Source organism: Styela clava, chromosome 1 (assembly GCF_964204865.1).
Source record: "Styela clava chromosome 1, kaStyClav1.hap1.2, whole genome shotgun sequence".
In the NCBI taxonomy this organism is placed as follows: Eukaryota; Metazoa; Chordata; class Ascidiacea; order Stolidobranchia; family Styelidae; genus Styela; species Styela clava.
In genome coordinates, this window is record NC_135250.1 from 1,315,562 (window position 1) to 1,338,803 (window position 23,242).

Here is a 23,242-nt window from a genome sequence, read left to right on the forward strand (position 1 = left end):
GTACGATGTGAATATATTAATTGCGGTACTGTCTTTACATAACAAATACAATGTACAGTACCACAAAAAACATTACCAAGACAAAAAAAACTTACATACACGATACCTATGTATTTAATATATTCACAGGATGTTTACTGAGCATCTAGTACCCGTACATTTCATCAGAATACAATAAAATACGAATATTTTTGCCTGTTTCAAAGCTATTTTCAAAAAAAAGACATAAGACTGCAGTGTTAAAATGCAAGGTAACGAATATGAAGGTATGAACATACAACAACTTTATTGGGGATTGTAATTGCGTTCGAGAGGACTGTTGGAATATTAGACGTGGCGAAGGGCAATTACATGCCAGAAAACTGCTGGTCGCCCTCGCTGTCGTGAAGAGTTCGCGCAACCGACTGGTAAGTTACGACTCCAACGAATTTCATACATATGAGACGAGAATAGCCTATTTGATCAATTCGGCCATGGTTTGCCGTATGCTCAGGACGTCTTATCGGCTTTTCCTTTCTTTGGGATATGCTCGGCGGTGTGGGGGAACTTGCTAAGCCGTGGGAATACGCTCGCCACCACACTTCAAGTTACCCTGCGTGGGGGATGAGTACGGTATGTGCCCATGCATCTGAAACAAATACCTGGCTAACTGTTCCCTTAATGACATGAACGAGAGGGCGTGGTTCGCCATAATTATGATTAAGCTGTCTTGGTGGCTTTTCTCTCCCCCGATATTAATATGTAAGTTCTATCGTAAATCCAAAAATATTACTATCTTGTTGTTCCTAATCACCCTTTTCTCGATATTTTCCTCATGATATTACCTAAATTTGTTATTTAACCTAGCTTATTCCAGTCGGATTTACTGTGGGGTCAATGATTGGGTAGTAGTAGCCTATCAAGATACAAAGCGAACGAGGCGTGTTGCTAATGGAAAGCACCCTGATATAATAAGTATAAGTTTAATCGCTATATGTGTACAATTTATTTTATATTGGCCAGTGGTACAATTAAACTTGCGTAATTCACTACCGGTACCTCGTAACTGTTATCGCGTCAATCGGAATTGATAGGATAGGATTTACATATTTATCCCGGGTGTGAGGAAAGCCGATAAGACGGCTTAATCATATTGCGATTCACGGTATCTCGTCCTGTTACCATTCCATGTCGGGAATAGGATTAGTTAGTTATTTGTTTTCGGAAGCATGGAATGAGTGTATTATAGTCTCAAAAGCTCTTGGCACTTAATTGGATGCCTGTAGCTTTCCTCGAACATTAGTCTCCCATAACAGAGCGCGCTTGAGTCTTGAACTTGGAACCTTGCTTGATAAAATCTTCAAACAAATACGGTACTGGTACGATAGCCTAGTACCGGTACAGTTTACGAATCGCGAAATTAACTTATAATCATTGCCAGACAAATCGAATGAATAATATCAATAGCAACTCACCGATTAGCGCCACATGCTGTAAACCAATTCTCTTCAAGTTTCACAGGTAAATCCGATTAATCCATTTATTAATTTTGGGCCCCGTATTGAAAGTACCGGTACGTGCTAGAACAAAACCTACCGTAAATAGAAATGAAGGTATGATACCCGTGTTCGGGACTTCGGGCTATGGGCTGAATTGTGACGTAATAGTTCAAAAGACGAGCTGCAGGAATTCACGGATGCCACATTTTATCGTGAAGCGATGAAAAAAGAGATTCAACTAGACACGATAACCTCTCTCGATGTCATACAGTACCATATTTACATATTTACGATAGAATACATAAATATAAACAAAACCCAAAATACCGTTACAGAAAGAGAAGGCAACTCGAGCACTTTAATCCGGTACGAAAGCGCCGTGTTGAATACGAGTAATAGGTACGGTGCCGTACAGTACCGGTACAGTCTTTAGGCATACGGTAGGCCTACTCATTTTTTGTGTTCTGTTGTTGGCTTTTTTTTATATTGTTTGCGAATTTGTTGGAATATACACTCAAGACCGTCCATACAGTCTGACGGTCATAGGAGATTTATAGATTTCAGTATTTATTTAAGGTATAAGAATACCGGTACAGTAGAACTGTGGAAGGTCTTGGCTATCAAGCTACGGGGTTTTATATATTTTGTATCATCCCGTTAAAACATATTTTTCATTTTTGAAGCGTATCAATTTAATTTTCACACTTTCATCTTTTGCATTCTGTGATTTCTAACTAGTGAAAACATATATTTCTAACTTCTTTTGATTATGTTGAGTCCATTGAGATTTGAAATTTCATTTTTAATTTTTTTCCTTGAAGGTTGACAGACTAACAGTAATTTGTTTGTATTTGTTACTTATTTCATGACATCTAAAAGATATGCCGCCCTATTCCTGTTAGCTCATGATAGTTTTTTTTTCCCATGCGGGGTAGTTATGTCACCTTATGTGCGAGAGGATTGCTGGACGAGAGGCCGTGGTACGCCATATGGTTAACCCATTTTTATCGGATTTCCTCTCCCCCCGGGACAGATATGTAAATCCTATCCTACAGGCATAAGATATTGTAAAAATGCTGAACTGTCGGTAACTTTACAGACAAGTCTGCAGGTAGACTATTACGGTATGCTATTACCGGTACGGTACCGGTACTGTATTATTGAATTGTGACTTTTGATATTTTGTTCCTAATTTGCAAATGCTTAATCCCACAGAACAAGCATGGAGGATGATTAACTACCAGGAACTTCTGTATTACACACAACTACCGTACCCCGCATGGGATGCGAACCCACGCAGGTTAATCAGAGATGTGGCGACGAGCGTATTCCTAACGCTTAGCACGATGAGGCACACCGCCGCGTTTATTCTGTGGTTTTTTAGATTATGTTGATGTGGTGTTGCCAAAGTGTTCCGTACGGTACCGGTACGGTACTAGACTCCAACGAATTCCATACATATGCAACATACATTAATTTTGTGAATTTCTGTTTTGGGTTCTATCCATGGTACGGTACCGGTAAAAACTCATATTTTATTCCAAGAGCTGACACAAAATTCTTCCAAAAATCAATCAAGTTCACTGGTCCAAAAAATTTGGATCAAATTCCTGAATCTATTAGATTGGCTTCCATGTGAAATTTAAAAAAAGTTACCTAAATTTTCTTGTTAAGGATTACTAGAGTATAGTTATAATATTCAATAATGATAAAAACATGTAACTGCCCATCATATAATTGTCACATAGCCACTGTTTGCTTACTATCTTTCAATTTTCAAGTTAATTTTGAATAATTTTCTACATTTGAGTTATTTTTTCTGGTAACTATTATTTTTACATTATTATTTGTATTGAGAGTATACTTCGTTTAAATATTTGGTAGTTACTAGTCGACGGTTACTTTATATATTTTTTCTCAATAATTATTTGGCTGGAATGGGTGGTGGGCGGTGGGCGGTGGCTGACTTTGATGAATTTTGGTCGTATCGCCATCTCCCAGTCTATACCAAAATAAATGCTGTGTAATTTATTATTTTAAAATTTATTTGTATTAATGTATTCTGATTGACAAAAATAATAAACTCTCTCTCTTTCCGGCGGCTAACTTTTAAAACTATTTTCTTTGACTATGTTTGGTTAGGTCATGTCTCGCTTTTCTTTAATGTAGTTAAACCAAATTAAAACTAAAACTATAATTTTCAAACTTGTTTCAGTCCTGTAATCAGTAAATTTTACTTATAAAATGGATATTATTAGCTAATATGTTTTAACAATCTGCTTCATATATGACTGTATGATGGATCCATTGGGTGCGATATGCGGGACTCGAGATTGTGTGGTCATTGACGATTTAGTGTCTTGGCAAAAGACTTGTGAGAGTTTACATGGAGTTGATGATGCTACGTCTGTGGACACTGAAAATACAGACAATTTAAAGTTGGAATATCATTTTCGAGAGGATATAAATTCAAAAATATTTCTTTGGAATGGAGATATAACAAAGGTAGCAGTACAAGCATTGATTCTTCCAGTTTACGAAGTTTTAAGCAAATCTTCCCCACTTTCGCAAAATCTTCAGTATTCTGCTGGTCCAAGACTAATTGCAGACGTGCGTAAAATTATCGGGCTTCGAACTAGCGAAGTTCGTGTTCTGCCTGGATATAATTTACCAACGAGATATGCAATTCATACTGTGGAGCCAAGGTATAATCCAAAGTTTTATTCAGCGGCTGATACAGCATTACATATTTGTTATAGAACAGCCTTGCAGGTTTGCGCTGAAAGGGGGCTTCGTACTGTTGCAATTTCACCCTTGCATATAACAAGGAAGGGTTTTCCTCTTGTAACAGGAAGTCATATTGCTTTGCGGACAATTCGGAAATGTATCGAAATGTTGGGAACAAAATTTGATGCCGTTATCATAGTAACAGACCCAACAGTAGTAGATTCCTACTCAAAGCTATTTCCAACATATTTTCCGAGATCTGTAAATGAGGCGCATGCAGAATTAAAAAATGTACCCAACAACGTTTTTTGCAACGAGTGGGGGGAACTATTTCAAGAGGAACGAGCTATTCGGATCGCTGATATATCGGAAATACAACCTGAAGAAAATCAAAATGTCATGCATGATTCAGAAGTTGATGACAACATTAAAAATAATTCTGAAATTGTAATTGACGAACGAGTGACTCAGCATTCTTTTGCTCAAATGTCAGGCGACCATGACGGAAAACGTCGATTCATGATGCTATACAGTATGCAGAGACAGACGCTGCAATCCCAGGAAAGGATTTACCAAAGGCTGTTACGAATTTCTAGAAATGAGAATTTTTCAAAATTTTCTTTACTTGGTGCAATTAAAATTTCTGGAAGAGATGTAAACGGCAATGTTGTTATTTCAATAATTGGAAAACACCTCAATTTTTATGAGATTGATTTAGAAAAGTTTCTTTTATACCTCATTTTGACCTTTGACCCTATTGTGAACAATCCGTACACTGTTGTGTACTTTCACACGCAGACGCTAGAGTTCAATCGACCTACTTCAGAATATTTGAAGAAATTATACAATACTTTTGATTATCGCTATAAATCGAATCTTTCTAGATTATGTATGGTCCATACCAACACGATGATGAAAATTACAACTTGGATTTTTGCGTCATTTTCCGTCAGTGACCTCAAAAGTCGGATTATGAATATTCGATCAGTGCCGGAATTGTATAAAATCGTCCCACCGAATCAAATTGATGTTCCCCCGTTTGTGTTGACCTATGATATGAAAACGAATCCTCAAGCCTACAGTTCTTCTCCTACGAGAAGTCCAACAAATTCATTGGGACAAAGGAATGCAAAACCTACTAGAGTGTCAGACTTCAACCAAGTTGCCCATGGAACACTCTGACTTTATTTTCACGAAGGGCTGTTACTTTGTTACATGAGTTAGTTAGGCCAGTGGTTCTCAAACTTCCTTAATCCATGACCCCTTCCCAAAGACTATCAACACTTCATGGTTTCCCTGCTCTTTTCAGTATAAAAATAGTTTATTTTTAACAGGTTTTATCAGTTATTCGCTTCATCATGTTCAATGAAGCCAACAAAGGAAAGCAAACTAATAAATGCTTTACGTTCGAAGATTTAAACAATCACAGTTTATTTTCTATGTCTTAATGTGGCGAATGCTACCTTATAAAAGTCTTTGCTTTGGTCTTCATAGTACTTCTTCATGTAGGACTGTAAGGGTCCAATTTGAGTTTGGCCTATGTGTTATTTTGCTAAATCAAATCACTGTTTTTTTTGGGAGAAAAATCACTTATTATTCTTCAAATACTGGCCCCCCAATCTGATTTCCATGAAGTATAATTTCTCAGCCATACAATTGACAGCAACCATTTTATTATCTTTTTTAATCCTTGGTGCATTTTCATTGCAATTGACTTGAGATTTTTCCTAAATTTACAAGTTTTTTTGTTTCTATACTATTTTTCTATCAATGGGATTACGATTATGTTGCATGGACATATCTTAAGTTTAGTATATCTTATCCAAACTTGAAAGAAAACATGACGAAAAATAACAGCATTCTGTACTTGTAAATTATATTTGGTTTTTCTGGCCAGTCATGCACCATTAATTTTAGTAGGCTATTAGAGAAATTGCAATAGTTAGTAAATCAAGCCAGACTTCAGCTGCCCCACAAATGTTTTTAGTTTTAATCAACTGGAAATATTTTACTCGTTCACTTAAGTCGTTCCCAACCTTGTTTGTTAAACTAGCAATATAGGGTGTTCATAAAGTCTTCTGAATTTTTTTAAAATTGCAGAGGGTATTTATCGATACCATATATTGTTTTGCCCTCACAGATGTATTAAATGAAGTAAAAGTACTTGAACAATTACTGATTAACATACAACAATTTTGGTTAAGATATATTGAGAACTGACTTCATTACAGAATTGAAAATTGTAAAAGGAATTATGGACAACCTGTACTGCAGCACATACAAATTCTTCCCTAAGAAAGACAAAATTTCTCACAGGGTGGAAATTGAAGTATTTCTGCATATTGTTTCAGTTTGATAGTATAAAACCTCATATATTTTCAAATTGAGCAAATCTTGGATTGAAATAAGATAGAGCAACTGAATAATAGTTCAACCCAACTTTTTCATATGTTTGTTTAATGCAAAGTCACAAGTCTAACAGGAAAGTAACCAAACCTGATATTTTGTGTGAATCAATGTCCCCAAATATTTCTAAAAAATTTTATGTTGATCCATATTTTTTGTGTCAAATTATAGTCATATTAATTACCATTGTTGCATCATGAATAGTTTCATTATGAGCTGTGAACTTAAATCCTGTGACATCATACGTATCCAATTATTGTGCAATATTACATTATATCATGTTGGGTTCTGTAGTTTATACGTACTACACTCCTTTTTATCTGTGTTTGAGCAGTATTTGAATATTTATATTCATATCTAAATTTGCTTAACTGTAATGCAGTGGTTTCCAAATTGCGGCGTAATAAAGGCTCATGTAAGGATTTGATATGGCCCGCTGAAATAGTTCAACACCCCAATTGTTATGTCATCATCACAGTTTAAGCATGTGTATATTAGTAGCAATTCACTTATACCGGTATCTTAATTATACAAGCCGTTATCAACCTTTTGTGGGCGTTCCCCTTTCCCGCCCCGCAAATTTCATTCCGCTTCTAATTTTGGCCCCTCAGAATACAAATTTCTCTTTTTCTATGAAGACTACCGTATATGCTCGTTTTACTGCCCGATCTTGATTAAGGGCCCGTTTGAATAGCTGCCCGTGTGAACAGAACATAAAAATAAATAAGAGCCGGTGCTTGAATACCCACCCGATGTAAAAGCTGATTTTTCAGTGGTAGAGAACAATAGGAAATAAGAAGCGCTTTTGTCACAACGCTGTTGAATTTTGGGCGCCGGTAGATAACACTCACGCGTTAGGCGTCCGAGTACATAACAGATAGCATTGATTACATAACACCATGGTTCTCAAACTGGGTGTCGCGTCCCAAGTGCAATATTGATAGGGCGTCGCAAAGCTTTTCTTTTGCGGATTTGTACCTGCGGTCCGTAGAAAAAGTCAAAGTTTTCGTTGTTCTTGTTTAAATCATACTTGAGAACTGGAAATAACAATATATTAATTATTGTAACGATCGAAAATAACAAGCGCCCGTGCTTGAATAAGGGCCCGGTTAGTGAGTTGGTTGAAAACAATATGGGCCCGGGCTACGGAATGAGCAAATACGGTATATTCTGTTTTGCATTGATAGCCTTTTGATTAGGCCTTCTCATATTCTTATCATTTTCTGGCTCAGGCGCCAATACTATATTCTGTGGCATTTACGGCCTTTTAATTGAGCCGTCCTATAGGCTTTCTTTCCCCCAAAATAAAATGGGAAAAAAGAAGATTATAATTCAAGTTTAGGCTCCTTTACCATATTCTGTATTCCATTAATTGTCCTTCAATTGAGCCATTTTACACCTTTCCTCTCCTCAAGATATAAATTGAAAAAAGTGCTCTACCGGCTTTCCACCCCTCAGAATAATTATGAAAAGCAAATAATTCTGCCTTAAGTGCCGTTGCTGTACTCTATTCATTTTTTTTCTCGATTAAACCATATTATTTACTTTTTCCACTCTTCTGTCTAAATGACATAGAGTCTAATTGATTGTGATCCAGTGGTTCTCAAACTTTGTGAAACTTTCTCTTCTTAGAATTAGTCAAAAGTTATGCCCACCTCAAAAAATAATTTGCTAAAATGCAAGTTGTAGTAACAGTAAATAACATAAAGTAAGGCGAAAGTATGTTTTATTCAAAAAACATGTTGAAAATATGTGTACTTACTAAAGAAATGTATAGAATAAAGAAATATGAATATCAATATTAAGGCAGGCAAGATCAAACCTAACAAATATTTTTATCCGCAATTGGGCCATTCCAAGCAAAAGTTGAATTCCATCAATTTTTTTTCAAAAGTGTAGTGACACAAAGTGTTTGATTGTGTGATACAGTTATTTCATATGAAATAGACGCACTGAATTTAGGTTAATAAAGTTTAAATGTTTGCAGTGCTGTAAGACATTTCCTCACCCATTCAACGATTTATTACCAGAATTTTAGGAGAAGTTGCATCTATATATTGCATCTAACAACATGCAAAATTTCTGGAATTGTCATGTAGTGTCACTTGGAATAGCCCAATTAGCTTCACTCCTACTTACCCCTTGTGGGGTGTGCCACCATTTGAGAACCACTGGTGTGATCTGTCTACTATCTGTAAACCATTTCACTGATAACTTTGCAAGCTTTTATGTTAAAAACCTTTATTGACTGATTATAATCACTTTCTTATGAATTGAATGTAAAATTGTTTATTTTTTGTATAAAAACCATGATTTGAATTTTGATTTTGCATTTAAGACCTTTAGTGTAAAATTTATATATAATGGACGAAGAATTATTTGGGGAGGGAAGTAGCAGTGAGGAAGAGCATGAAGAGGGAGTAGAGAACACAACAGAACAACAACAAGAAAGTGCAGAAGAAGAATCAAGTGATGGCGGAGAGGAGGTTAGGAGTTGTATGTTGGAACATGGTATCCCGTCCAGTTGAATAGGGGATCACGATACCCATCAGTGATTTATTTCAGATGCATGGACTTGATGGTGGAGAAAACTGCAACTGACAAGCATTCAATGAACCACCCTACTACGGAGAGAAGTCTAGCAATCTTCTTGCACATAATTACTGCCACAAGATTAAACAAAATTACTCACGCAACGTTGTATAATAATTTTTGGTTACCCATAAAAGATTCATTGTTTTTCTATGTTTTAGGAGGCTGACCAGAATGTGGCAAGTGGAAGTGGATCTGAAGCAGAGTCAAAGGAAAGCTCGGCAGAAGAAGAAAAAAGTGGGGAGGAGAGTGCAGGCGAGCAGGAAGGTAAAATAGAGGGAAATGCTCTAATACAGTGGTTTCATATTTTCATGATTCGTGGCCCCATCGAAGACTCTCAATGCTTGGGACCCCCTTCTCTTCCATAAAAACATCTAGTTTTGCTTTTAACTGGTTCATCTGTTTAATATCAAAAAGCCAATAAATAAAAGTGAGGAAACATTTGCATTGCAGTCAGAGAATATAAAATTGCAATCACATTTCATGTGAATATTCCCTCAAATTAAAATAAAACAGCAAAATTTTTGGTAAAATTCTGAATTCTTGATATAATTTTCAGAAATTGAAGTCTCATAATATTGCCAACGGGCCATTATCTTGGAATTCTTGGAAACTCATAAGAGATATAAAACTAATCAAAATTCAGATTCAAACTTTGTAAATAAACATTGACTACTATGTGTTCTTTTGACAGACTTCAGAATATATTCTATTTTCCATGATTTCAAATTTTATTTTAGAATGCATTTGAACTCATTAATTACTTTGTTTTAAAATTTCACATGACATAACACTATCATGTTGTCGCGAAAAATGCCTTCAATATTTGACATTTCATTGCTCGTGATTGATTACCTATGACATAATAACTATAAATGTCAAAAGATAGTGGGTGTGAGTTGTGATAGCATAATGCTAATTAGCATTTGTTTATGACAAAACAGTCATGCATTAAAACTTTTAACCCCATGGTATTACGTGAATGAATGAATCTAAAATCATACGACAACGGGAAATGTATTGTTATGTGTGTGTACAAGGATGGCTAAAACTGAATTGAATTGAGCCGTGGTGACAATAAATTCTATACAGTAATGGCTTAGTAATGGATCCACATTTTATGATAAACTCTCCATTGTTTCCATTTCTTTCATCTCGTGCAATTTATGATAAACAGCTCAAGTTTAAACGAAGTTTATGTGTGTCATTCACTAATTTTTTAACCTTCTGTTACCTAATTATTTCGTGTCGTGGTCCCAACCCAAGTACAAATCTTTGCGTGTTTCATGAGATTTATTGTAAAAACATCAATTGGCGATTAATTCCCTATTTTCCCATTGGGGCATGGACATGTCATAAACTTACTATTGTGCATATCGTCGTTGTGTCGTACCTCTTTGTCTTGTGTATTAAACCAGAGTTTTATTTGTATATTTCATGTCTGTTGTCCTACTATAACGCAGCAGTCCTAAACTGCTGTTATACTTGTTAGGGGTGCTACACATCCGTGTGTTAGGCCAGTAAGGTCTTGTACACGTATCTCGTCTTTGTTTTACTGTTTAACTATTATGCAGGTACTGTTACATTTTTGAGGCAAGTAAACATACATACATACAACTATTCCAGCCTACATTTAAAAATAGTAGTATGTAATATTCCAAGTATTTTAAATGAGCCATGTTTAATTAAGAATATACAAAAGCCAATATGGTTGTTCAATGGTATACAGACGTTCCGTCCGTTTTTAAGCGTTTTAGCAGTGTTCTTGGTGTTTTTAGACGGTTTTTCACTGTTTTTAAGCGTTTTAGCAGAGTTCTTAGTGTTTTTAGACAGTTTTTCACTGTTATTAAGCGTTTTAGAAGGGTTATTGATGTTTTTAGACGGTTTTTCACTGTTTTCAAGCGTTTTAGAAGGGTTATTGGTGTTTTTAGACAGTTTTTCACTGTTTTTAAGCAGGCTTTCGCGCAAGCTGAAGTGAGGAGATACATTTATCAACAATGCAATAGTAAACCATGTTTGAAGTTAAAGTTTAACTAAACAACTTCATGTACGGACCTCAAGCAAATAAGTGATTAATTATACCCATACCCAACCTGATATCACAATAGGGTCATTTTTTTTAAACTTTGCTCGTCTTGGAATGAAAATCTTATTCGCTCATTTAAAGGTTTTTTAAAACCTATCATTTTACACAGCGAGTGATGAAGAAAATGCTGAAGAAACCGAAGACAAAGAAACTCAAGAAGCATCAGGTATTTATATTACCGGTTAAACAAACTTAAAAAATATTAGTAAAACTACACACAAATATAGAGTACACCCCCCCCCCCCAAAAAAAAAAAAACATTTAGATTTAGATAGATGACTGTAGGGAAACGCTGCTGAGCCCGATTTGTTCATAAGAAATCTTAATATTCTCAAATTTGTTTCAGGCAATGATAGTTCTGATGGGGAGGAGGAGGCGGAAGGGGCTGCAGAGGCTTCAGGGGGAGAAGAAAGTCCTACAGCAGCACAAGAAGAATCTGATGAAGGTGGGAGTGAAGCTGGAGGGGAAACCCCTGTACACTCAGATTCTGATGGTGAAGCAGGTCTGTGCTGGTTTTGTGCTTAATAATATGATATTGATTAATATTTTGTAATACTTACGAGAGGCAAAATCGGGCCCAAAAATTTCAGCTCGGCCCAGGTCCGCTGGTATTAAACCCGACCCAGCCCGAGCATGACTAATTAACTGGATTTGCAGGCTTGAAGCAAACCCAAACTTTTATTACTTATCGATCTTAAGATCGGTAAGTATGTTGATAGGTATTTGTCTGTATGTTAGATGCATGCGATATTTCACGAAAGCGAGGTTGAATCTGCTCCAAATTTTGCATGTGCATTCATCATAGCTCGGATCAGAAGCCTATTGATTTTGGATGGATTATGTCTTATAATTAGCGAGTTATTAATTAATTAGTGATGGGACACACGGTGTCACTATGGAGTAAGACCACTGTTTTGGGGGATCCCCTAACCTTCGATCGATAAGTCTTCGGTTTCTAACCGATATTCTAGTTTAGGTGTTCTTTGAATTGTCATTGCAAGAGTTTAGTACAGTATGTTTTATTACAAGTATTCCCTAGTTTAGTCTCCACACATAGTTTTAGTATATATTTTTTATAAACATATATTTATTAAAAAATGAAAAGTCAGCAATAGAGAAAGCCGGCCCGATCGTAATGATTGACAATTCAGGCCAAATTTGGGGTCAGGCTAAGGCTTCAGATCTTAGCTCCAATACTCACACAACTGAAATTTGTTTCACTCTGAACAGGACTCGCAGCAGCAGTTATAAAGCAGCGCTGATGTGTAAAAAAATAGCTCTTAGGTGTAATCAGTCTGTGGAAATTTTGCTACCAAATTTAATATGGTTTAATATTTTGTATAATGATTCTTTGTTTATGAGGCGTTTTCAAACTTATACTTTACCCAAAGAATCTTCTGAAGTAAGATAATAGTATTTGTAGGGGATCTTCTGAAAAACATGCAAAAACCTTGAAAAAACGTCCAAATTTCATGAAAAACTGTGTTAAATCACCAAAAAGATATATTTTAAGTTCGGCCATAAGTGATTGAGATGTTAATAGGGTGGACATTGATTATGAAAGTTTGAGAACTACTGTGCAAGGCGCCACGTCTATTCAGCATAGATACACCAGCTACAGTTCAATAGCTGTGAAAAAAGTCATAAACTATTGAATACCTGGTTTCAATATTTTAAAAATTTCAGAACAACTTGAAACATCTGCTGACGCTGCAAAATCTGAGGAAGAAGACAGTGATGGGGATAATAAAGAAACAAAGGAGACTGCTGAGAGTGGGAGCGAAGAGGAAGAAGATAATAAAGAAACAAAAGATTCTGATTCTGGGAGTGATATTGGTGGGAAAAGACCAAAATTAACTGGAGGAAGTGACGCAAGTTCAAGTGATGAAAATGCTGGAGACCCGGTTAGTGATAACTTTTCTTTGTGAATGTTGAACTTTGAACTATGGATCATTGTTCTGAGACTGAGTTGGTAAATACCTCATTTTCTAAAGACGATTTGCTCCTAACAATGTTACACTCACTTACACAGATATAAAGAAAGACTCATCTCTGAGTTAATTGACTGCAGACTATTAAGATCGCAAGAAGTAAAATTATATAGATTCATGTTAGTGCATTATGCCCCACTAAATACTTATTCAAGCAATTTTTCATGTCAATTTTATGAGGTAAAAATAATCCAATCAGCTCAACAATTTAAGTATTATGGTAATAATGTAGAAAAAAATAGTACAAAGCAAAATCTCTCCGCAAGAGCAACAAAATTTCTTTGTTGGGAGTAATTGCTGTTCAATTGGGAAACGTGGCTCATGGTAGACCACTATGTATTTTTATCATAATTTGTCACAACATGGAATTTCTACAATTTGTATGCTGAATTGAATTTTATTCTTGTAACTTATGGGTATTCCCATAGTATGTGTACCAGGTTAGGGTAAGGCCATAATTTTATTCCGATTTTTCTTAGTTCTATTACGAGTTCGGGGACTGTTCGTATTAGCCAAGTGAATATACCCCCTGCCCATAGGTTTCAGTCCCTTTACACAACTTGATGTAAAGTAGGCGAACAAAATTAGTTATCTCCATATCGGTACGCATACTTCTAGAGCGCTAACTTATGCCCATATGCAGGGTTGTCCAGAACGAATCGAATATTCGAATGTATTCGAATATCAAAGTATTCGAATACCTTTTCGGCTGATTTTCGAATAATTCCGAATAGTAGCCACTTTTCGCCGTAAACGTGGTGTTTCGTTTTACGGGAATATTCAAACGACTTTTTACGCTGTCTCACTTATTGTAATGACGATGAAATAGAATCGGCATTTTGATTGTTTATATCCTGTGCGACCGTACGTCGCATAGTGTTGCGACATATTTGCACGTTTGCGCGGGTGGACATTGCCGACATTCGTCTACGAGGCTTTTAATTTACAAATTCATTTCCATCACGTCAAAAATTCGTCTAATGAGTCGCTTTTCTAGGCGGGGTGGGGGCGTCTAATTGAGAAAGTATGTTTATTTTATTTCGATGTGGCCTGCTTATTATTCGCATGAGTCTTCTCAAACATGATTTGTGTAACCTTATATTTGGGTCTTAGGGTCTGCCAATCATGATATTTAATCGCAGGCCGGTTATCGTTACTTTAAAGAGAAACACGGCCACCGAGATAAAGTGATTTGTGACCCTTTCGTTTTGCCGATTCAGCAGAACACGACAGGGACAGGAAAACACAGCTGTGAAATAACCCGTGGACGTACAGTGTAGTACTTATCACATTTGAAAATTATTTCAACATTCGGGTTAATAGGTTGTCCAAAATGATTGCCGCTTTACAACTTAATTTTACCGCTCAATTGTTAAATATAGTTAAATGATCTGGTTCTAAACATATAGAATTATTAGCGCATATTAGCATAACTGAACAACAAGGACACAATTTTTTTACCCGTCTTATTGGAGGCCTATATGGAAAAACCCCTTTTTTGAGTGCTAAAAATAGACATCGTCCTATTTGCCATGTGGACTTATTAGTCGGGAAATACGGTATTTATAGCCGTAATTGTTACGTATCCAATAAATTATCACAAGTTGGAAAAACAAGTCGATTTATTAGAAAATAATTTCTGGCAAATAATTTTGATAACGATAGTCAAAAGTATCGATCCTTCACCAAGATGATTTTTGTTGCGCAAAATAATCCAATCCATGACTGGTAACAGCATTTATTAAAATGTCATGCTGTATTAATTTAATTCTGTTCAACGTAACTCATGGTTGTATCGACAATCTGTGGACATAAAATGTGTGGTGAACTGACCGATACTATTAAATATTGATTCCTATTTTCATATCGATAAAATAATGAAAGTATTAATACCAAATACCACGGGTATTTGTGGACATGAAATATGTAGTAAACTACCCAATTATAATTAATTTCTGATTCGTATTTACAAAATAATAAAACTATAATTCTAAAATGCAACGGCGATTTGTGGCCTTAAAATGTGTGGTAAACCGCCCGATTTAACATTTGAGTTATGATAATAGAATTAAATTAACACTGTAAGGCTTTTCAAATAGAGGTATCGGTCATGGATTCGAATATTTTGCGCAGCACAAAATCATCCTAGTAAAAAGTCCATACTTTTAAATACATACCAATGGCGACCATTATCCAAATTAGTTCCCAAAATGCGGGATGAGGTATAAATTATTTTCCGACGTGTGACTATTTTTTCGTGAGTACGAAAATAAGAATCAAAAACTAATTATATTCGGCACAATATCATGGCAATCTGTGGACATAAATTGAGTGGCAAACTCGCGATTAATATTAATTTTTGATTCCTATTTTCGTATTTACAAAATACAACGGCGATCTGTGAACTTAGAATGTGTGATAAACTACCCGATTATAAATAGTTTTTGATTCCTATTTATAAAATAATAAAAGTATTATTACTCAAACATACAACGACGATCTGCGGACTTGAAATGTGTGGTAAAGTTCTCGAATATAATTAATTTTTGATTCGCATTTTTGTACTCACAAAAAAATTGTCACAAGTCAGAAAAATAACTCCTACTTTATCCCGCTTATCGGCAAATAATTTGGATAATGGTTGGTGTTTAATTAAAAGTATGGGCGTTTTACTAGGATGATTTTGTGTTGCGCAAATATTCAAATCCATCACCGATACCACTATTGCCGTATTAATTTAATTCTGTTAACATGACTCATGGTATATGAAATATATACTGCAATAATCTGCAAATATGAAATGCCTGATAATAAAGCTAGGTTGTAACTTCTAGATAGCAGTTATTCCATTGCTTATTGTATGGAAATTCCTACATACATTTAGATAAGCTTCAATTAGTGGATTTTATTTTCGAAGTATTCGAAATTTCATATTCGAAAAAAATATTTTCGAATGTATTCGAAATAGTGAACTATTCGGTATTGGCCATCCCTGCCCATATGTTTATGTTTTGCTCAGGTATAATTCATTTTATCATTTCTTCTATTCCAGACTCAATCAGCAGCTCAGGAAGATTTATTTGGTGACGCAGACGATATTTCATCTTCTGACGACGATGAAAAAATGGAAACTGAAAAGAATAAACCGGAAGAAGAAGAACCGACTAGGTTTGGTAGTTTTATATACCCAATACAAGCAGTGACTGATATCTACATAGAGTGTGTCGAATGCCGCATTAGGATTCATATTTGAATAACCTGTTCATTCTTCATTCCATTTTTCAGAAAACCAATGCTGTACAGTGATGACGAAGATGAGGAGGGAGTAAAACAACCAGCAGAAGAGGAACAGCAAGAAACAAGAATTGAAGTTGAAATTCCAAAGATTAACACAGATTTAGGAAATTCTGTTCATTTCGTCAGGTGAGTGGATGTCGGTCATTTTCGGGGACACTGACCCATCTCGAGTTGTGCTTGAGCCAATATTTGAGTCACTAACTTATCTTGAGTTGCGCTCTAGGTGGGATGACTTAGACCAGGAGTCGGCAACCTTTTTTTCAGGGATGGGCCGGTAACATCTGACCAAAATTTTGGCGGACCACCTTTATACAAATTACAGACGAACTGATCTTATGTAATGAATTATATGCGCTAGAAAAGTTATGTTGACAATACATTCAAAAACAAAGGTATAACGTGTTTCTTACGTTCGTCCTACTTCAATATTTCGTTGTGGAGTTGTCAATTTTGAAAATCTGACCTCACATACTGGTAACAATGCTATTAGGGCATTGTACGTTTTTCATGTCACCTTTCTGCGGACCGGTAGTACTTTTTCTGCGCACCGGCAATGGGCCGCGGCCCGATGGTTGCCGACCACTGACTTAGACCTATAATCAACTAACTGCTAGTCAAACTTAGATCATTGATTGACTGGATTTAAATGACTTCTATCCAACACTGGTACAGGCCTACGATCATTAAAATAATTTATATCTGAGCAAAGCATAAATAAATGGGCATTTGTTACTGAAATAATATTCAATTCAGAACTCGAACGACGTGATAAATTATGATAAAATAGGTAGTGGTCTACTATGAGGCATCCATTCGGACCTACGTTTCCCAATTGGGAATTTTGTCACTCTTCGGGAGGAATTTTGTTTTCTAATTTTTTTAATTTTTTATTATTACTATAATACTGAAACAATACAGGTCAACCTACAGTTATTAGGTCACAATGACTCTCTAACGAGGATTATGAGGTCATATTACTGTATTTAGGGATTATTATCATGAGCCTTTATACTATGACATCATACCCCCAAAATAATGGGTAATTAATATCAAGTTTAAGGATGATTAAATATTGATTGATACAATAATCTTAACGACCTAATTTTTAATATATATATCGAATGCCAATAATTAACTTTGTGTGTCTCACAGGTTCCCGAACTTCGTTAGCGTAGAGACTCGACCTTTCGATCCAACTGTTTATGAAGATGAAATTGAAGACGATGAATTACTGGATGAAGAAGGAAGAACAAGGTATTTTTCCTAACAACAAAATTATCTGATTTATGGCAAGTAGGGCTGGGCATTTCAAAAGATGCTCCCGAAGTATTGATACTAAGATGACGCACAACCTGAACACAGTTGGTGTACCACGTTGGGGTTTTTCAGGTTGCGCGTCATCTTGGTATGAATACTTCCTGAGCACCTTTCAGAATACCCGATGATTTCAGAATCGAATGGAATATTTTTTCGAATCAATCTTGAATACTTCACTGAATACGGATTTTAGTATTGTGTTATTGGGACCTCCAGACACATAAATTACTGATAATATAGAATACATAACTCAGTTAGTTATAGAAAAATTCACCAATACACAGCTTTACATTATGATTCTTTATAATCTTGACAGCTTTGGCACTCTAGTGTTACTGAGTGAGTACTTGTCACTTTTCTTTGAGTAAAATTTTTTTACCTCCGCAAGTAGATGCATTTGGAATTGATAACTGGTTAAAGATATGGAATGACAATCTTTCAGGTTAAAATTGAAAGTCGAAAACACAATCAGATGGAAGAAATACACTGATGAGAATGGAATGCAGCTGACAGAATCAAACGCAAGACTGGTCCGATGGTCTGATGGAAGTCTGTCTATGCATCTCGGATCAGAAATATTTGACGTTCATGTCATGCCTTTGCAGGTAAAAGATTGCGTGACCTTTAAACTATCTGAGTGCCAGTCAATGCAAGAGATGGGTGCTTTTCTAAATTTTTGAACTCGACATAATTCAATTCATAATTAAATTACATTGTGAACATTCATTGAAAACTGTTCTATATTTATATATTGCTTATTTTAAATAGACAAATTTTATGAATTGGTTACAAATGGTTGTGTATAGGGAAAAAAATCACTGGTGCATGTGACACCATGATCTGGTATAATCACATTAATTATGTGTAAATTTTTATACTAATGAAACTTGTTTGTAATGTTGTCCGTTTTTTTTTTCAATCTTTTTTGATTGGTTTTGATATTCCTCTCATGTTATAAACTATATTCCAGGGCGACCACAACCATTTATTCATCAGACAAGGAACAGGTTTGCAAGGCCAAGCTGTTTTCAAAACCAAGTTGACATTCAGACCTCACAGTACAAAGTCCGCAACACATAGGTGAGTTAATTGGTTCATGCTGTAATGAAAAACCGTAATGCTACGGTCCGCGACCAAATCTGGCCAGTTGGTTAATTCGATCTAGCCCGCCTGATGCTGTCACAACAAACTAAAACCTAATTATGCTGTTTTAGCTACAAATAGCTCAAATAATTTTTGTTGGGATCGCAATCAAATCAAGTTTTGAAATGAGGATTATAGTTTTCCACTTTTGCTTTTGTAAAACTGTAAATATTGTCCATAAAATGTAACTTTTACTCCATACTTACATGGCCCGCCAGTCTAAATGGGCAAAACTTTTGGCCCTCGGCACGAAAACCTCCCCACTCCTGATCTATGCAGTTTGGGTTTTTGGCACATTTTAGTGGAGCCTGTAACTTTGCTCTTAGGTGAAAACCTTTACTTCTGAGTGAATTCGCGTAATACACCACTATAATTGTAAGTAGCTTCCATAGCACTCTGTGCAGTGTTTACTGTGACTTTGGCTCAGAGAAGAGTCTTCTTCACTTTTGTGCGATTGCCTGTGACTTTGTTTTCAGCTTACTATAATAACTCGCTATTTACTGGGTGCCCAGATATTCCCCTGTTTTACATATGACTAGTTCATCTCATCACCTTCATTTTATCACCATCTTATATCCTTTTTCAGTCTGGTGTGTTGGTTTGGACCATATAAATTCCCATCGAAAATAGTACTCAGTGAAACACTTTACTTAGGGGCCCCCAAACAACCCCCAAAGGGGCCATGGCCCGAAACATAACATTTTGAGAAACTAAACAAACTCCTAAACTATTCTGCATTACTACATTTCAGAAAAATGACAAGTCGGTTGGCGATGCGTTTAAATCAAAATCAACAAAAAGTTCGAGTTCTTCCGATAGCCGGACAAGATCCGGAGTCGAGGAAAGCCAAACTGATGAAGGAAGAGGAAGATCAACTACGAGCCCATATGAGAAGAGAGGCACAGAAAAGAAGAATGAGAGAAAAGGTTCATATTGTATATTTTCATCATTCCACATCTCCACTTTAAATAAGGCAATGGACAAGCAGTCACTCAGAGATATGTATGTAACTACAAAGCATCAAAATATCTCAGCAGTGTTCACTATTAGCACACTTTTTTGAACTTGCGAGGCACCTTCACACTCATAATTCTCCTCAGAGTGAACACCGCCTATCCTATATTATTACACCTGGGTGGTGAGGTGGGGTTTGAATACGAGATTATTAAGCAATGCTTGTCTAATGCCTTATTTAGAGTGAACTTTGAGAACACACAATTTTCACAGTACTAGCTTATATCCGAGAAACACTGCTTTATAAATCTCTTCAGAGAGTTTCAAAACCTACATCAGTCTCTCTATCTACTTCATCATTGTATCACATATGGCATTTAATGCCTCGGTCACTGTCCTGCTCAGAGCAAACTCATATAAAAATCTTCATCTTAATTTCAAATACTCTACTTCCTTACCTTTGTTGATAAGAGAATTTATTCATATGACAGACCAAACCCCTTATCCTGCATGTAGGGTTCCGCATTAGTCGATCATTTATTTCTTTTAGAATATTCGAAGTCGTTGTTGGCATTGTATTTATTCTCATGTTCTCATTCGATATTTCATTCCTTTACTCCAGGCTCATGCGAGAGGACTGAACACAAACTACCTTGATGACAGATTGGATGAAGAAGAAGATTCTGGAGCCATCAGTGTTTCTGCGATTAAGAACACGTTTCGTCCTGGATTCGGGGGTGGCAGGATGAATATTTATACTTCGGACTCTGATTCGGGGGATGAAAAACAACTTACGAACGTAAAACGACGTCTTGAATCGGATTCAGAGGACTCTGATGAAGGTTTGTTAGTTACTAGAGCAACATTTTCCAACTGGGGAGGGGATTTTTATGTTTTCGGGGGGTAAATACAGCAATATTCTGCATTCAATGAAAACCAGTGGTTCACAAAAGCCCCCTTTTTAGAATTTGTCTTTTTAGTCTTGCGCCCCGCCTAAAAAATACCTAGCTAACAATAATAAGCTACAAATAACAGATAGAAAGGCGAAAGTATGTTTTATTCAAAAAACACATTGAAATTAGGTGTACATAATGAAGAAATGTAAATATCCAAAATAATGCGGGAAAGATCAAATCTGACAAATATTTTTATTTTTAATTCACAGCCCCTCAAAACATTTACTACGCCTTCCTTGTGAGGCTCGCTCCACCTTTTAAGGGCCGCTAATGTAGACGGAATAAATCTGCAAAGTCAAATATATAGACCTAGAACTCAAATAATTATCATAATGACAGCAAACTTACAAATTGTAAAAGAGAACCCTTTTAGGGAATTCTTCTATCTTTGATTATTGAATATTTGAAATTAATTAGTCCAGTGTTTGTGATGAAAACAATTTAACAAAATGATACATATTTAACAATTTCATTCAATATATTGTAGGTGTAGACAAAAGTCAAAGAAACAAGAAGAAAAGCGAGGAGGGAGAAGGAGAAAAAAAGACAAAGAAATATGTCGTGAGTGATAGTGAGGAGAGTGAGAATGAAGATAATAAAGAAACAAACAATGAAACGAGTGAAAATGCAACAGAAAGTCAAGAGCAACCGTCGGATTCTTCTGATGAATGATTGCCGAGAGGTTTGTATTTAAAATGTTTAAAATTCAATTTGGTATCGAGTCAGTTTTTATCATAACTAGGACTGGGAATTTGAATAAAAAACATTTTCCGCATAATCAGACAAAATTAGCCAGATGAACGCTGTTAAAAAAACAGCGGGTTGTCAATCCATAACATAAACAAAATTACAGATTAGAGATTTTCAAATATACAAAATATGAAAGTCAATATCCATTTACTTAAAAATAACATGGATTTGAGGAAACACGGTGTTATTGCCTAAATACAAACTTTTTTTATAATCACTCTTCATATAATACTCTTTATTTTTGTAGGAAATTCTATGCTCTGATTCGTCGAATCTGAAGAGTGATTTTGACTGCTTTGCTGGTTTTAAGAGAGGAGTTCACTATTGGAGTGTGTTCTATTCTCAACAAGATGGCTGCAATCTGACAGACTTTACTTTGCATATGATTGTGTACTATCGTTGAGATAATAGTGTCAGCAAAAAACAATAGGTATAAATGAGCTGTAAGACTTTGTGAAATGAGTTGAGCCACAAAATATTGCAAGTCCAAACACCTGAATCTTTAGGCCTGTTGTATACATACTGTTCACACATTTAATCAAGCCGTTATTTTGGCCTAAAATAAAAATCCCAATACAAAAAGTAAATCTTTCGTTCAATTTCCACTGCCACCCATTTTTTTATACTTCTGTACCATCCAGAAATGTAGCCAGATTTTTTTTTGGTTGAATCACGTAATACAAAAATGTTGAAAATTGGAGTGGGGCCCTCCAGGCCCCAGTGACCCCACATGGCTATGCCTATGGTACCATGTACTGTGTGGGGAATAAAATCAGAAGCCATAATCCTTTGAGTAACGATATTGATTATGGTGCTTTTGTATGTTTTTTCTTATTAAAAATTACAATTATGTACGGACTCCTCTTTTTTTCAGCTGGCTCAAAAAGGTTTATTACGAGTCATTTTTTAGAGCTTTTGAAATGCATACACGGAATCAAAATGTAGAACATGGTTTGAGGATCATTTAGGCGTACAAGTATCAAATAGGACTTTTTGAAAGCTCAGAAATCATTGAATACGTGAAAATACTCGTTACATGCAGAGGTTGTAGGAAATTTGATCAAGCGTTTCTCAGACAGGTTATCGGAGTAGATTCAACTGTGCGATATGATTTACACATTTATTCTGGGGGAGAGGAAAGCCGATAACACGGCCTAATATGGCGAACCACAAACTGGTTACCAGTCCATAATAAGTATAAGTTTATTTCGACTCCATAGTCATAAGTAGACGATAGAAAAATAAGTTATAAAAAAAAGTGAAACTGATCATAGAATCGGGAAAGCGAACGAAACCTCAAGGAAGGTTTAAAGCGTACCTATTTTAGGTGGGAAGGTATTGATAATAGAAGTAGTACGTGCCCTCTCATTCATGTCGAGTATGGGATTAGTTAGCCAGTTATTTGTTTTCGGAACCATGTTTTGAGACATTTTATGATTTGCCGTGTTTTGGTTTAAATGTGAAATGTCTCAATAGCAGGAATTAAAGCCCAAATTTGCCAAGTCTATTTTCGAGATGCCCTTTATCGCAAACGTCAATCAGCTG

At 35.8% G+C, this 23,242-nt stretch overlaps 2 protein-coding genes across 2 annotated transcripts; both read left to right on the top strand.

The window, feature by feature from the left end:
* The first annotated feature begins 3,673 nt into the window (after positions 1-3,673).
* Positions 3,674-8,950, top strand: LOC120338102 (ganglioside-induced differentiation-associated protein 2-like). The gene has a single exon (XM_039406041.2). The coding sequence runs from the start codon at positions 3,774-3,776 to the stop codon at positions 5,385-5,387; it is 1,614 nt and encodes a 537-aa protein (XP_039261975.2). The 5' UTR covers positions 3,674-3,773; the 3' UTR covers positions 5,388-8,950.
* A 6-nt stretch (positions 8,951-8,956) lies between these two features.
* Positions 8,957-22,549, top strand: LOC120338085 (uncharacterized). The gene is made up of 14 exons (XM_039406022.2): positions 8,957-9,097; positions 9,365-9,470; positions 11,399-11,455; positions 11,636-11,791; positions 12,976-13,193; positions 16,333-16,448; positions 16,566-16,703; positions 17,730-17,831; positions 18,337-18,499; positions 18,865-18,974; positions 19,789-19,963; positions 20,614-20,833; positions 21,435-21,629; positions 21,945-22,549. Exons 1-13 carry the CDS (start codon positions 8,975-8,977, stop codon positions 21,617-21,619), a joined length of 1,869 nt encoding a protein of 622 aa, XP_039261956.2. The 5' UTR covers positions 8,957-8,974; the 3' UTR covers positions 21,620-21,629; positions 21,945-22,549.
* Positions 22,550-23,242: the final 693 nt, after the last annotated feature.